The sequence below is a fragment of the Paroedura picta genome, chromosome 4, assembly GCF_049243985.1.
Source record: "Paroedura picta isolate Pp20150507F chromosome 4, Ppicta_v3.0, whole genome shotgun sequence".
In the NCBI taxonomy this organism is placed as follows: Eukaryota; Metazoa; Chordata; class Lepidosauria; order Squamata; family Gekkonidae; genus Paroedura; species Paroedura picta.
Genome location: NC_135372.1, coordinates 72,139,537 through 72,153,716, shown reverse-complemented (window position 1 = coordinate 72,153,716; position 14,180 = coordinate 72,139,537). Strand labels below are relative to the sequence as shown.

At 44.4% G+C, this 14,180-nt stretch overlaps 1 protein-coding gene across 2 annotated transcripts in view; it reads right to left on the bottom strand.

Annotated features, from left to right (window-relative positions):
- The window catches only part of ANKRD13C (ankyrin repeat domain 13C), a 37,573-nt gene extending 31,614 nt beyond the window's left edge, over positions 1–5,959 (bottom strand). The window contains exon 1 of one of the 2 annotated variants that reach the window (XM_077333358.1): positions 5,344–5,959. In XM_077333358.1, the coding sequence (XP_077189473.1) occupies positions 5,344–5,704 (361 nt within the window). In that variant the 5' untranslated portion in view covers positions 5,705–5,959. The remainder of the gene's footprint in view (positions 1–5,343) is intronic. The other variant, XM_077333359.1, reaches the window with a different exon arrangement.
- Positions 5,960–14,180: the final 8,221 nt, after the last annotated feature.

The following is a 14,180-nucleotide window of genomic DNA, read 5'->3' as shown; positions in this document are numbered from 1 at the left end:
TCCTGAAGCCTACAGGGTAATTTTAAGGCTCCGAACATTAGTTGTGACATGAATTATGCCTGCCACCGACAACTATAACTTACAAAACAAAAAGAGGGAGAGGAGGGTTTCTGGAGATTGCACAGACCAGGAGGCTCCAATTTCCCTCACATCTGGAACTGCTATTGACAATCCTGAAGCAGGTGGGCCATTTTGCGACTCTTAGCTTCATTTTCTGGGGAGTTACATGTTCCACAGATGGACAGATCCTTTTATTGATCTAGATATGCTAACATGTGTAACTGATTCCTAAAAACCTTTGCCACTTTCACCCTACTGGAAAAAGTAGAACAAACTAAATGAGTAAGAGAACAAGTGAACTATGTGAATAAAATGGCAAACAGAAAAAACAATCCTGGATAAAGTTAAAGAAGCAAAACTGAAACACATCTAAGCCCACCTTTCAACAAATGCCCCCTAGCTGGTTGACGATATATAAAACTTCATTGCAGAACAGACACTATAATGTACACTATAATACACTGCAATACAATATTGAATCATCGTACTTTTCTACAGCTGGCATCATTTTTGCAAAAGTTCCTGTCACTTGTGCTAATTTTAAAGAATATCATAACACCTTGTGCTTTCAAAATTAAGATGTGTAAAGGTAAAGGTATCCCCTGTGCAAGCACCGGGTCATGTCTGACCCTTGGGGTGACGCCCTCTAGCGTTTTCACGGCAGACTCAATACGGGGTGATTTGCCAGTGCCTTCCCCTGTCATTACCATTTACCCCCCAGCAAGCTGGGTACTCATTTTACCGACCTCAGAAGGATGGAAGGCTGAGTCAACCTTGAGCCGGCTGCTGGGATCGAACTCCCAACCTCATAGGCAGACAACTTCAGACAGCATGTCGCTGCCTTACCACTCTGCACCACAAGAGGCTCTTAAGATGTATACATGTGTGCAAAAAGGAAGCAGCAGCCATCTATTAGTGCCGCCTAATAATTCCTCTGCTGATTACATACATATCTGACAGCCATGACCCATGATAATACTTATTTTTTTAAGTGTGTGTGTATACACACACAAACACACACACACAAAACTATTAATTATACAAGAAATCATTTATAATCCAAGAAACAAACGTCTGGATTCCAATAATAAGTAGCTAGTTGAATCTTGTTAATTGCAAAGATCCAGAGTGCCACAAAGTGGTACTCTTCAGCTTCTCTTTCTATCAAGGAATGACTTTAGTATATCTTAAAATCAACAACAATGTCTAATTAAAGAAAACATGCAAATGGTCGAAGAAAACAGAATGATTTCAATGTTAACTTCCTGCAACAGAATTCTGCAACAGTAAAATGGAGGGGCAGAAAAAGCCACAAAATCAAAACCACCACAACCACATAGTCCTGGCTTTACCTCTCATGTCACTTAAACACACTATGTGGAACAGGTTATTGCTAATCTTACAGGCACAGGGGGTAGTCTGTGATAGAAAACACACCTTATATGCAAAGTAATGGGAGAAGAACTTCCAAAAGAAAACATTTCCCCCTTTTTTTCCTCCTGTGTTTTCACTTGTACGATGCATAGTCAAAGCAGCTTCATGCAGTTGGAATCAGTAATAGATGTTTGCTGAACCTCCCCCCTGGTCCACTGCAGTGTCATCTCTCACACTGTTCCTATGGGTTCTTTATCCCAGTGGTAAAGCACTTTGGGTTGCAGCACGATCAGAAAGTTCCATTCTGCTAATGGTAATTCCTTCCACTGGAACCCATTGTGAGAAGCAATAGAACTGGAAGTCATCACACTTAAGGTATAACACATATGATTCTCTGAGTAGATCAAGTCTTGTAACTTAATTCTGCAGGAAATAACCATTTTCTCTATTGGCCTAGAACACAGTTGCTGTCTTAAAGCTGCTGTTCAGTTAATTGATTAAATTAATTAAGAATCTTTTGATCAAGTAAAAAGACATAGGAAACATAGGCAACACCATTTTTTGGGAAAAAACTATTTGAAAATACTTAGATCCATGGGTGTCAAACATTCCCTATCTCTCATATAATGGAGAAAATCCCTCTTCTAAAAAAGGCATCTACAGCTGCCAGCAAATACATGAATAACATGAAAAAAGCCAAGCATACATCATCTTCAAAACCAACAGTTTATTCCTCTACAGATGTCTGAAATTTAATCAGCTCATTAATCACCAACTCATTAATCACCTACTATTTGATTATTCAGGTAATGGAACTAGCTGCAATAGAGCTTAACTGTGCTGACCTATTTAACGCAGACCAGTGCTACAGAAATTGTATGTTCAGGTATGTTTCTCCTGCTGCCTATCAAGTAAGATGCAGGGGTTGCAAGAAAAGGAAAAAATGTTTCAGGCCAGATTCAGACCATGCTCCATCCCTGATCCAGGAATCATAGAACTGTTGAAAAGCAATGAAAGCCCTACATGCCTATCTTTTGAAGATGCACCTTGGATTTAAGCGCTGTGTATATATGTGTCTTTAAAAGCATTTTTAGGGTGTGTGTCTTAAAAAGTCCACCTAGTCTTTTTAAGTACTCCCAATTCTTTCTACCAGAAAGACTGGGGGAGGGGGGAGTACATCGACAAACAAAACCCCACAGGTTTTCCAAACTTTTCCAGTTTTTTTCTGAACTTTCACAAAAAAATATATTTAATTATATTCTTACAAAGACATAGCTGCTTTATTTTTTACCTGCATAGAAGTATCAAAATCTTAACTACCACTGTTTTGATGTATGAACTCTCAGAAAAAGCACTAGCCATGCAAAGCTGTGTGGCTTGAAATCCATTGTTCAACAAATCTGTTTGAGCTTTTGAGCCAACAGAAAGTTAACTTTAATTCCGATGTGGGAAATGTGTTATATGACTAATCAAAAGTTATATGGGTTAAATGTCTGAAACAGGGTACATTTTTACTTGAAATTGTATTGAACATACCTCAGTTTGTTCATGGCAGGCATGAAGCTGGTTAATGTTTGTACCTGTGCACTCTCACCCACTTTTCCCCTCCCCAAGAGTGAAGACTGAAGGCCTGTTAGGTCTGATGTCTGAATGTGAGTGCCTGGACACCTTTTTATCTTCCTCACAGAAACAGGATTTAAAGTATGGTTTAACCCTGGATTAGAGTTCCAGTTTGCAGCAAGACACAGACATCAATTTATGCAAACACCAATATCCAAACATCATGCCCAACAGCCATCTATGTGATAGAAGCTGGGAGGAAGGGCCAGTAACAACAAACTAAGGTTTATTCCCATTTTCTAAATGCAGCCTCAGAGAGCCAGTTTGGTGTAGTGGTTAGGAGTGCGGACTTCTAATCTGGCAAGCCAGGTTTGATTCTGCACTCCTCCACATGCAGCTAGCTTGCCAGGGTGCTGATAAAGCTGTTCTGACTTAGCAGTAATATCAGGGCTCTCTCGGCCTCACCCATCTCACAGGGTGTCTGCTGTGGGGAGAGGAATGGGAAGGCGACTGTAAGCCGCTTTGAGACTACTTTGGATAGAGAAAAGCAGCATATAAAACCAACCCTTCTTCTTCTTCTTTATTGCTTATGTAACTATAGCATGACTGGGGAAGGCACTGGCAAACCACCCCGTATTGAGTCTGCCATGAAAACGCTAGAGGGCATCACCCCAAGGGTCAGACATGACTCGGTGCTTGCACAGGGGATACCTTTACCTTTTTAACTATAGCATTGTGACTGGAGACTCCCAAACACAGAGTCTGCGTTCTGCTGGTAAGCTCCAAGTTCACACTCAGAAAACAGATCCAGCCTGGTTCACTAACACTGAGAAAACAAAAACTAATGTACAATTAATGCCACTGCTGATCTGTCTGGCAACAGCTTCTCATCATGCCTACTGCTTAAAAGTTCAGGAATGCCAGTACATCCATTCCTTAGATGCATATGGAAAATAAAGTAGCAACAAAGAAAGCTTTGGTTACACAACCATGAGTGCACCTTCAACAAGCTTATGCACAACAGCACCCTATTTACACCTGGTCTAAATGTTCTGTGAGTCACTTGGGATTTTGCTTGTGGGAATGTTGATCTCTGTACTATAAAAATGTAATTATGTCACATTTAAATTGGCTATCACCACCTTAATGAAATGGCAGCATATTAATTAAATAGCCAGTGCAGTGGTCATCTGGCGCAGGCGTGTCCTCAGCAATGGCGTGGGTGGCTCCTCGGTGGTGCCCCCTCCACCTGGCCACTGCCTCCTCCCGGCAGCCAGGCTGCTAGGGAGGATGGTGAGTGTAGGAGCATGTGAAGAACAGGTTATATCTGCACTTTGGATCAATACATCGTCTAAGAAAAAAGTGTATTGATTTGAAAGATTAATTCCTGAATAAGTCAGCTCAGCACTGAATGCTAACATATATTCATGAAAACAACCTAGTAAGTACTAAACGCAGGGGCTTGGACTAGATAACTCTGGAGGTGCCTTCCAACTCTATGATTCTAGGAAATATGTCAGAATATATTTGTGATCTTGGCCCCAAGATCTCTCACAGAAAATATGATACATTTCTACATCTAAGTATGTATAAGATGCCCATTGGCATTCTTCCAGGGAATGCTTGCATGTGTTTTTCAACAAGATACAAGCAGGTGAGAAACAGTAATCTAGACTGAGGGCAGAAAGCCCTGGCAAAAGGGTTAGATTCCTCTTCCTTTCCCCAATGCAGCTGCTCCAATCAAATCTGGAGGCTTCTACAGCTGCTGTAAAAGTAAAAATAGACTTGCTGGAGACATCCTGGAACTCCCTTGTCTAACCAGTGATAGTTTAAAAACTAAATTCTCTTAGAAGGGTTTAGTTACAAACACTCTAAGGAGGAGTGTTTCCTTCTCTTTCAATTAACAGTTCTTAGTGTGACGCCATGGCAAACAGAGTTAGGAGGAGTTGGTTGCACTGTCACCAAGCCGTTTTGCACCAAAGCTACTTTCCTAGATCAATGTAGGCTTCCACAGAGAGAGAGAGACCTGCAGATACAAGGCAATCATGGTGCTGTCAACAGACGGGCTAGAGCCAAGTTCCTAAAAGGATGAAAAGGGGTGGAGGGCTTGTACTCTGGGATGGAGCAGAGACTCCACACTAGGGGGAAAGCCACCATCCTCAGTCTGCTGAGCGAAACCAACCAGGCACGCAGCGTGTTTACTAAGAGGAAGACCGGCCACCGGAGCTACAAGTAGGTTAGGATGAAGCTGGTGTGCGGGCAAGGGCGAGACTCCTTGCTCAGCGGCCGCCTTGAAGGCTCAGCCCTCACGTGGCCGGCCGGGGAGGAGGGGGGGGAGCCGCCACTTACCGTGGCTGTCCTTCTGGCCGATGCCCTGCGTGCGGATCAGCGCTGACAGCCGCCTCACGTCCCCCTTGAAGACGCACTCGTGGACGGGAAACTGTGCCGCAAAGCACTTCTCGGGCTCGGGGCCGGCGGCGGCCGCCCCCCCGGACCCTCCCTTGAGCGGCAGGCGGTGGTGATGGTGGTTGGCGAAGATGCGGTGGCTCCCGGCGCGGCCGCCCTTGCCGCTTCCCGCGCGGCCCCCCGTGAAGGCGCCTCCCCCGCCGGGCGCGGCCGCAGCCTCCTCCTCGCCGGGCGCCAGCAGGTCCCCGTCCTCCTTGCTGGGCTTGTGGTCCCTGCGCAGCGAGCGCAGCTTCTCTCCGGTCATCGCCAGCGGCGGCCCCGAGCGCGAGGGAGCCCCGGCGGGGGGCCGGGGAGCCGCAGTCGCTGCGGGGGGCTCGAGGCGCTCAGAGCCGCGGCGGAGAGTCCCGTCCCGCCCGCATGCCCCTCATCCGGGGGCGTCCCGCAGGCCCAGGGGCGCCCTGCCCAGCCGAGCCGCCTTCACACCCGCTTCCACCTGCCGCTACTCTCAGCGACTCGACCGCGCCGCCATCTTGTCTAACGGGTCTCGCGAGTCTACCTGGTTCGGCGGGCCGAGATTGCAGAAGCTCTCGCGAGATGTTGTTTCTCGGACAGCAATTGGCAACAGGAAGGCGTGAACGAGTTGCGGAGCTTGCTGATGGCGCTACCCGGTGGCGAAAGGCTTGGCGGGGCCCCTCCGGGGCGAGGTCAACCGAAGAGCGCGGAGGAAGGTGGAAAGGCGAGTGCTCGTGCCGCTTAGGGGCAGAATACGGTGTGAGAAGCAGAAGGCTTGGAAGTTTGCGAGACTTTATTGGTACAAGGGACTAAAAGAAGGAAGTGAAAAGATGAGACTATACCTAAATATCAGAAAGACCAAGATCATGACAACTACTGGCAGTGGCACCGAAGTCACGATTGACAACGAGAACATTGAATGTATTGATGATTTCATCATTCTTGGCTCTATGATCGCTCAAAGTGGTGGATGCAGCCCTGAAATCAGGCGGCGAGTAACACTGGGCCTGAACGCAATGTTAGGCATGGACCGAATATGGAAAAGTAAAGATATCAGCCTTAATGCAAAATGCCAGCTAGTCAATGCCATTGTCTTCCCCATAACAACCTATGGATGAGAAAGCTAGACCCTAAAGAAAGAAGGCAGGAGGAAAATAGATGCCTTCAAATTATGGTGTTGGAGATGAATGTCGCGAATCGCATGGACAGGCAAAGTTATCAACAAGACAGTTTTAGAGAGGAGCAAACCAACTATGTCATTAGAAGACAAGATATTACGGCTAAAGCTCACTTACTTTGAACAAGTTAATAGTAGAGCTCAGAATGGTAAAGAGCGGGAGGTATCAGAAAAGGTTGCTTTTTGTAGGAAGAAAGGCAGTATTGACATGGCCAGTCAGAAAGGGAGCACTGTATATGCAGAAGTGGGTGCTTATATAGTCTTTTATTTGAGGCACCATATTTACAACTATGAGTAGAAAGGGAGGAAGAATAGCCTGACAGAATGCCACATCATGGTCATTCCCACCCCAGTCTTCTAAATCATCCCCATAAATGTGTAGGACTGCCTGCTTTTGTGTATACTAAAGGTGTATCTAACCCCATTTCTGTCTTTAGACTGTGGCTGCACAATTTATTTGGAATAAAAGTGGGACTGTAATGTGGGAAATTGGGGTACATAAAACTGTGTGACAAATCTAAATCTTGGATCAACTAACTTTGGGATATAGGCCGGTAATGGTGATCCTGATATGATGTAAGAATGTGGCACAATGTTAACACTCATGCTAAGATGAGACACGATGGTATATGGTTGCCAAACATTACATGAACAAAACTATAAATATAGATGTTTGTGAGACTCACTGGAGGCTGACCAAATAAGCAGGGCAAGGCAGTGTTGAGTGACCACGAGGAGAGAAACTCAATACAAAACATATTTATACAATTATGCTAGGTGTGGAGAAAACTGAGAACTTTTCCTCCTTCCATACTACTAGGCACACCCAATTACATTGATTGGAAGTAAATTCAAGATAAAGACTACAGAAAGAACAATGAGGCCACCAGGGTATTTAATCTCTACTGTGCTATGGAACCTTGCTGGGTGACCTTGGGTGAATTACAGACTCCCTATGCAACAGTCCCCACAGGCCTGTTGTGAGGATAAAATGGAAAGAGAGAAGGATGATGTAAGATCCCTGTTGGGGGAAAGGTGAGCCTATAAATTAAATATGTTGTGTGTATAGTAAGTTGCCTTGAGTGCTGTTGGCACACTGTGTGGGATAAATACATAGTACTTCATCACACAATGTATAATTAATTTATGGTATTTTGCTGCCCCATGATGATGGCCACTAGTTTAGATGTAGTGGTTAAAGAGTTGTTCTAAAAATAGGAGGACGTAGCTAGAAATTCTGGCTCATGAAACTTAGGCCAGTCAAATATACCTTTTAAAGACAAAAACAAGACTTTCCGCCCCCCTCCACATTTCAACTTACGTTTGTAAGCCCCAGCCTTAAACACATGTACTATGAATTGAAGACAGTTCTACTAAACTCGGTGATTTACTTTGGAGGAAAACCTTAAACCTGACACCTGTTTTCTTAATACCTATTTTTTTTCTAAGCAGCAATGCCTCTTTAGAAGGAATTTGCTACCCATGAATTTGCAAATAAGTTCATTTTTAAAATTATGATGCTTGATTGATTGTAGGCCACTATGCTATCAAAAATTAATGTAATCTATTATAAAGCTTATTAGAGATTTACAAATCCAATCTGAATGTAGTCTACATTTATGAAAGTGTTTACATTCATAGGCATTTCTATTATACTTAACATTTTACCATAGCCTTCAGGATTGTTAATGACAAATTAGATGGTAACAATGTAAAAAATAACCTATATTTATTTACTGTTATATGGAATAGAGAGATTATTATGATGATTATCAATCACTGTTTACATCACCATCATTCCAGTATTCATGTTGTTAAGAGAGAATATGTGACATGAACAGATTTTCTATGTTGTTGTTTTTAAAAATAAAATGGGTAATAACAGCATTGACAGCCTCAGTTTTATATGGAACCAGGAGGTGGGACAGTGGTTTCAACCAGCAATCCTAAGAATACATTCCTGAGAGTAACCTCCATTAAATAAAATGTGGCTTACTCCTGAGTAGACCTGCATAAGGCAGCTCTTGTAATATGTTAGTGTTCTCAGTGCACATTAGTTCAAGGTCTGTGATAACATTTGAATCTAATTACACAAGACATTGGGTCTCTTGTGCAATATAAAAGTAGTGCCAGCCAAAGAAGGCAACACTCTTGAATGGCAGAATCAGATCTTTTAAAAGATGACGTGTACTCTCAGGTATAAGAAATTATTTTTATTTCGCATTCTGTCAGTATGCTGTTTGCGCAACAAGGCAAAATGTGTGCTGTGAAATCATTTTATAGGGCAAGAAAGAAGAAAACAAGATATAAACATTATGTTCTTCAAATACAGGGAATTAAGAATGAATTGGATTCAGTGCTTCATTTCTATAAGCACAAACACTTTGACCCTCAGAGTATAATTTTCTTTGTTCCTCCATCCCACAGGAGCCCAAAATGCTTCATGAGGTTTCAGGGGAAGTTCTTATACTCACAGAAATGCTGTGCTGCCTTGGGTATCTTTGCATCTATATTTGGGTCTCCTTTTCTCCAACTGCCATGTACCAATAGCAGGGCCATCCAAGGGAAGAATGGAAGTACTAGGCACCTCTCCACTGTGTCTGGATCCAAAACCCACCCACCTCCAAATGCCACTGATAGGCCTGAGAGACTGGGGCCAATACAGCTAAGAATGCCCTTCACAAGAAACATGTATTAAACTTGGTTGTCTGTACCTCATTTTCATTACTGAAAGACGTTTTTAGGAATCAATTCTGGCTAAAAAGGATATAAGTGCTATTTCATGTATTCAGTGACTGAAAAGGAATAACTTGTTAGATTATACTTCTGTTCAGCTCTACAATGTCCTACTAATAACTGAGATGCTTAATCACTCCTTTGTTCAGACTTCAGTTTATTCACAGGTTGCAAGCAGGACCCTCAGACCTTGAAAAAACATTGTTTTAGAAAGTTCAAAACTATTCTGTTGATATGCATTCCTGCACCGTTATTCCCATCCTTCATCCAGCCTCTTTGTAATACACATTTAAAAACTATTTTTGAAAGAGGTGTACAATACCTTGCTTGCTGGGTAGAGGGATTGTGTGACTTGCCTTTACTCTAGCCTTGCTCATTTTCAGTGTTTGCCTTTCAAAATTGCAAATGCTTTGCCATTGCTACTTTTTCCTCTATCCAATATATACAACAACAATCGGTATACCCGAGCCTTATTGGTATTTTTTGGCTATTCTTTTAGCCGGATACAGATGGGGGATAAATTTTGGCTATCTGAAATGACCATCCCCCAAAATATTTGGGATTTTTCAGGACACCTGAATAGATTAATGTAATGGGCATTTAAAGGGACTGCGGTTCCTTTAAATGCCTTTCAGGTAAACTTGCCACTTGTAGAAGGTGTTTCAAAAGACAGTGAGCCTTTTAAATGCCTTTGGGGTTCACTTGTGGCCTGCAAAAGGCATTTAAAGAGATTGTGCTTCCTTTACATGTCTTTCCCCCTTTCCCTTGAAAGGAATGGAGGATGGGGGTACTTCCTTTGGGGGCCTATCAAACTATGCCCCTGGTCCAATCCTTTTGAAACTTGGATGGGGGTGAGGAGAGGTACCAAATTAGCAGCAGTACCTCAAAAAAGACCCCCGAGCCCCAGATACCCATGGGTCCATTTTTCATTGACAATGATCAATGATCCCTATAGTGTATAATGGAGCCCCAAAAAATGAATTCCCAAATATTTACTGAAAGCAGTATTGGTATTTGAGAATATCGGGAAATAGTGATACTTTTGAGGTTCCATATACCCGAAAACAATGCAAGATTTTTTGCACACTTCTAGTCATCAAACATCAGTTCAGAATCTGTTGCATGACTAGGTGATAAAGACATATAAAGCCGGATGTCATCAGCATTCAGATAACACACTATTCTAAACCCATGAATGATTTAAGTCTAATGAATTATCTGATAAGGGAGGTTACACACTGTAGAAAACATATCCCCATCAGTAACCTTCTGAGGCCTAACCTTAAGGAATTATTTGAACCGATCCAAAGCACATCCCTTAATTCCTACTTCTACCTCCAGCCATTTCAACAGGATGGCATGGTCATAGAATCAGTTGGAAAGGACCATACTGTCAATGTGGGATCAGCCAAAAGCATCCTTGACAATTGTCTGCTCAGCTGCTGCTTAAAGACTGCTTGGAGGAGGGGCTCACCACCTCCCTAGGTAGCCAGTTCCACTGCTGAATTACTCTTACTGTAAAAAAAAAAAAGGTTTTTTCTGGTGTCTTTCCATCCATAATTTAAACCCATTATTGTGAGTCCTATCCACTGCTGCCAACAGGATTAGCTCCCTGCCCTTCTCTTGGCAGCAGCTTCCCCAAGCTGGCACCATGCCGTTTCCCGTTGGCATGCTGGGTTGCCCTGGCATAGCGTGTGCATGCGCGCTTTACGCCGGGGTCAGGAGGGCCAGATTGCTGCCAGCCAAGGTAAGTGAAGCAGTGGGGGTGGGGGAGGTGGGGAGGGGCCAGGCCCCCTCCACACACACTGGTGGGGCCAGGGTGTCGACCCTGCCAGCTCCGTGGCTCCACGGAGCCCACAGGGGCGTGCGGTGTCCCTTAAGGGACAGGATTGGGGCTGGGCGGGCCGGTAGGCCTGGTGCTGGTGATTATGCACAGTGCTGGCCCACTGCAGCCCCGGCTTACCCAGGACACTACGCAAGATCCCGCATTTGCTTAACACGGGTCTTCCGTAGCCCTGGGCTGGGAGGCGCCTGCACTGGTGGCAGCAGCAAGCATTATCGGGATTTTCCCCGAAGCGCTGCTGCTGCCAACGCGGGCGGTACGGCCCATGCACAATGGGCCTTAGTGACAGCCTTTTAAATATTTAAAGAATACAGTCCTGTCCTGTTCCCCCCACCCCAGCCTTCCCCAAACTGAGCATTCTCAAACCCCTTAGTCTTTCCTTGTGGGGCTTGATCTCCAGGTCTCTCATCATCTTTGTTGCTGTCTTCTGCATCCATTCTCTCCATATCCGTTTTGAAATGAGGCCTCCAGGTGCAGCCTAACCAATTCAGTGTACAGCAGGACTATGAGATCTTGTGATTTGGATCCACTCTATGCTGCTTACAAGTCAAATAACTGCATGTTCATTTCAATTAATTGGATTTACATGTTTTTGCACAGATGTCCAGATGAAAATTCATTCAGTTCTGAGCATGCACCAGTACACTTTATACCACCAACTGACTGATGTCACTGCAGTGGTATAAAACAGTCCATGTATCCTACATAGCTGATTTCAAATAATGCATGACTTGGGGCATATGTACTACAAGCATGCCAGTCATAATGAATGTGTCAACATTTCGGTATCTCGGCATTCAACATAAGAAGTTGAATAACTCAGATGGATCAAGAATTTCCATTTGTTTTGAACTGTGACCAAATCATCATCATGAGGTATTCAATTCAAAACAAGGGGAACAAGGTAAATCTGAATTCCAATCACATTTACTGTGATGTTCTCCAGCATTCCTTCTGTACAGGGTAGTGAGCATGACAAGATTATCATGATATGACTGAATGCTTAAAGCACCATACAATTTGTAAGTATACTAATGGCATTTTATGTAATGAATACAGGAATTTAAATTTAAATGGGTTATATATATTCCACAAGTGCTACAAGATTAGAATCATAGAATCATAGAGTTGGAAGGGGGCCAAACAGGCCATCTAGTCCAACCCCCTGTTCAACGCAGGATCAGCCCAAAGCATCCTAAAGCATCCAAGAAAAGTGTGTATCCAACTTTTGCTTGAAGACTGCCAGTGAGGGGGCAGCCTATTCCACTGCTGAACTACTCTTGACTGTGAATTTTTTTTCCTGATATCTAGCCTATATCATTGTACTTGTAGTTTAAATCCATTACTACGTGTCCTTTCCTCTGCAGCCAACAGAAACAGCATCCTGCCCTCCTCCAAGTGACAACCTTTCAAATACAGTATTTGCTGGCGTATAAGACTACTTTCCCCCCCTGAAAAACATGCCTCCAAGTGGGGGGGGGGTCGTCCTATACGCCGGGTGCACTTCAGTTGGGATAGACATAGCTGCCCATAGTGGCCCATAGTACCGTAATGTAATGTAACAAACTCTATATGTTGGGGGGTCGTCTTATACGCCAGCAAGTACCGTACTTAAAGAGGGCTATCATGTCCCTTCTCAACCTCCTTTTCTCCAGGCTGAACATTCCCAAGTCCCTCAACCTATCTTCATAGGGCTTGGTCCCTTGGCCCCAGATCATCCTCGTCACTCTCCTCTGTACCCTTTCAATTTTATCTACGTCCTTCTTGAAGTGAGGCCTCCAGAACTGCACACAGTACTCCAGCTGCGATCTGACCAGTACCGTATACAATGGGACTATGACTTCTTGTGATTTTGATGTGATGTCCCTGTTGATACAGCCCAAAATGGCATTTGCCTTTTTTACCGCTGCATCACACTGCCTCCTCATGTTTAGTTTACAATCCACAAGTACCTCAAGGTCTCGTTCACACAGTGTTACCTAGATTAGGAATGCATGCCATTAAAACAGTGACATTAATGAATGTATTCTGGCATATATTTTTGTGAATGAAAGCTCACATTCAGGTGCATATGTGTGAAATGTCTGGTACTTTCTACCTCTCTATTTGGTTATATCACCAACCCTGATTCCTTTTGAATACAGTTGGTGGTAGGGGTAGTCCCCCACCAGTAAAGTTACAACCTTTGAAGTCCATGGGTTTAAAAGGATCAATTACTTGCAAATAAGAGTGAATACAAATGATCATTCTCATAGGTGATGAGAATTTTGACCCCTGGTCATAGATGTGGGGAAGGAAAGGCTAGAAAAATCCTTTCCCGCCTGGCAGGACAAAAAGAGACCAATGTCTTGATTTGATTTACGGACCACAAGCTGAATGGGATAACAGCTTGATTGTGTGCACCTTTCATGTATCCTGTAGGGCTTTATGGTTTCTTATTTTGACTCAAATCAGAAATAAGGCGGCAGACCGATACATACCTCCTTGGGGTCAAGCATGAGAAGGAGCGCGATGCATGTGCATTTAGAATGGGCCAGTGCCAAGAATTCTAAATCCAATCAAGAGCAAAAGTAGCAGTTCTCTTAAACTATGCGGCTAGAACAAGTAGCAGTTCTGCTCCTCAGCTCACGTTCAGTGCACGAGGGAGCCCTATTGATTTCGGTGGAATAATTATCCAGAGGCCAAAGTCGTTTGCTGGCACTGGCAGCGGTTTATTGGTCCTTGACCGGCTGGGCGCTCTGGGCTGGCTGCCGGGCCAGGCCTCGGGGACGCGCAGGGGGCGCAGCAGCCGACTGCCCTGCGCGACGCCAGAACCACCGCCCTCGGGTCCTGCCTGCTCGCCCGCGCCTTGACCTCCCCACCCCCAGCACGCGGCGCGACACTCCTCCGCTGTGCGCCAATGAGGGCCCTCCGCTCGCCCTCCAGCCGTGGGGATAGGGCCTTGTGCTCTCCACCCCCTGCTGAGTGGCGTGGCGAGGTGCCGGCCGGCGGACCGACCGGGGCGGAGCTTGC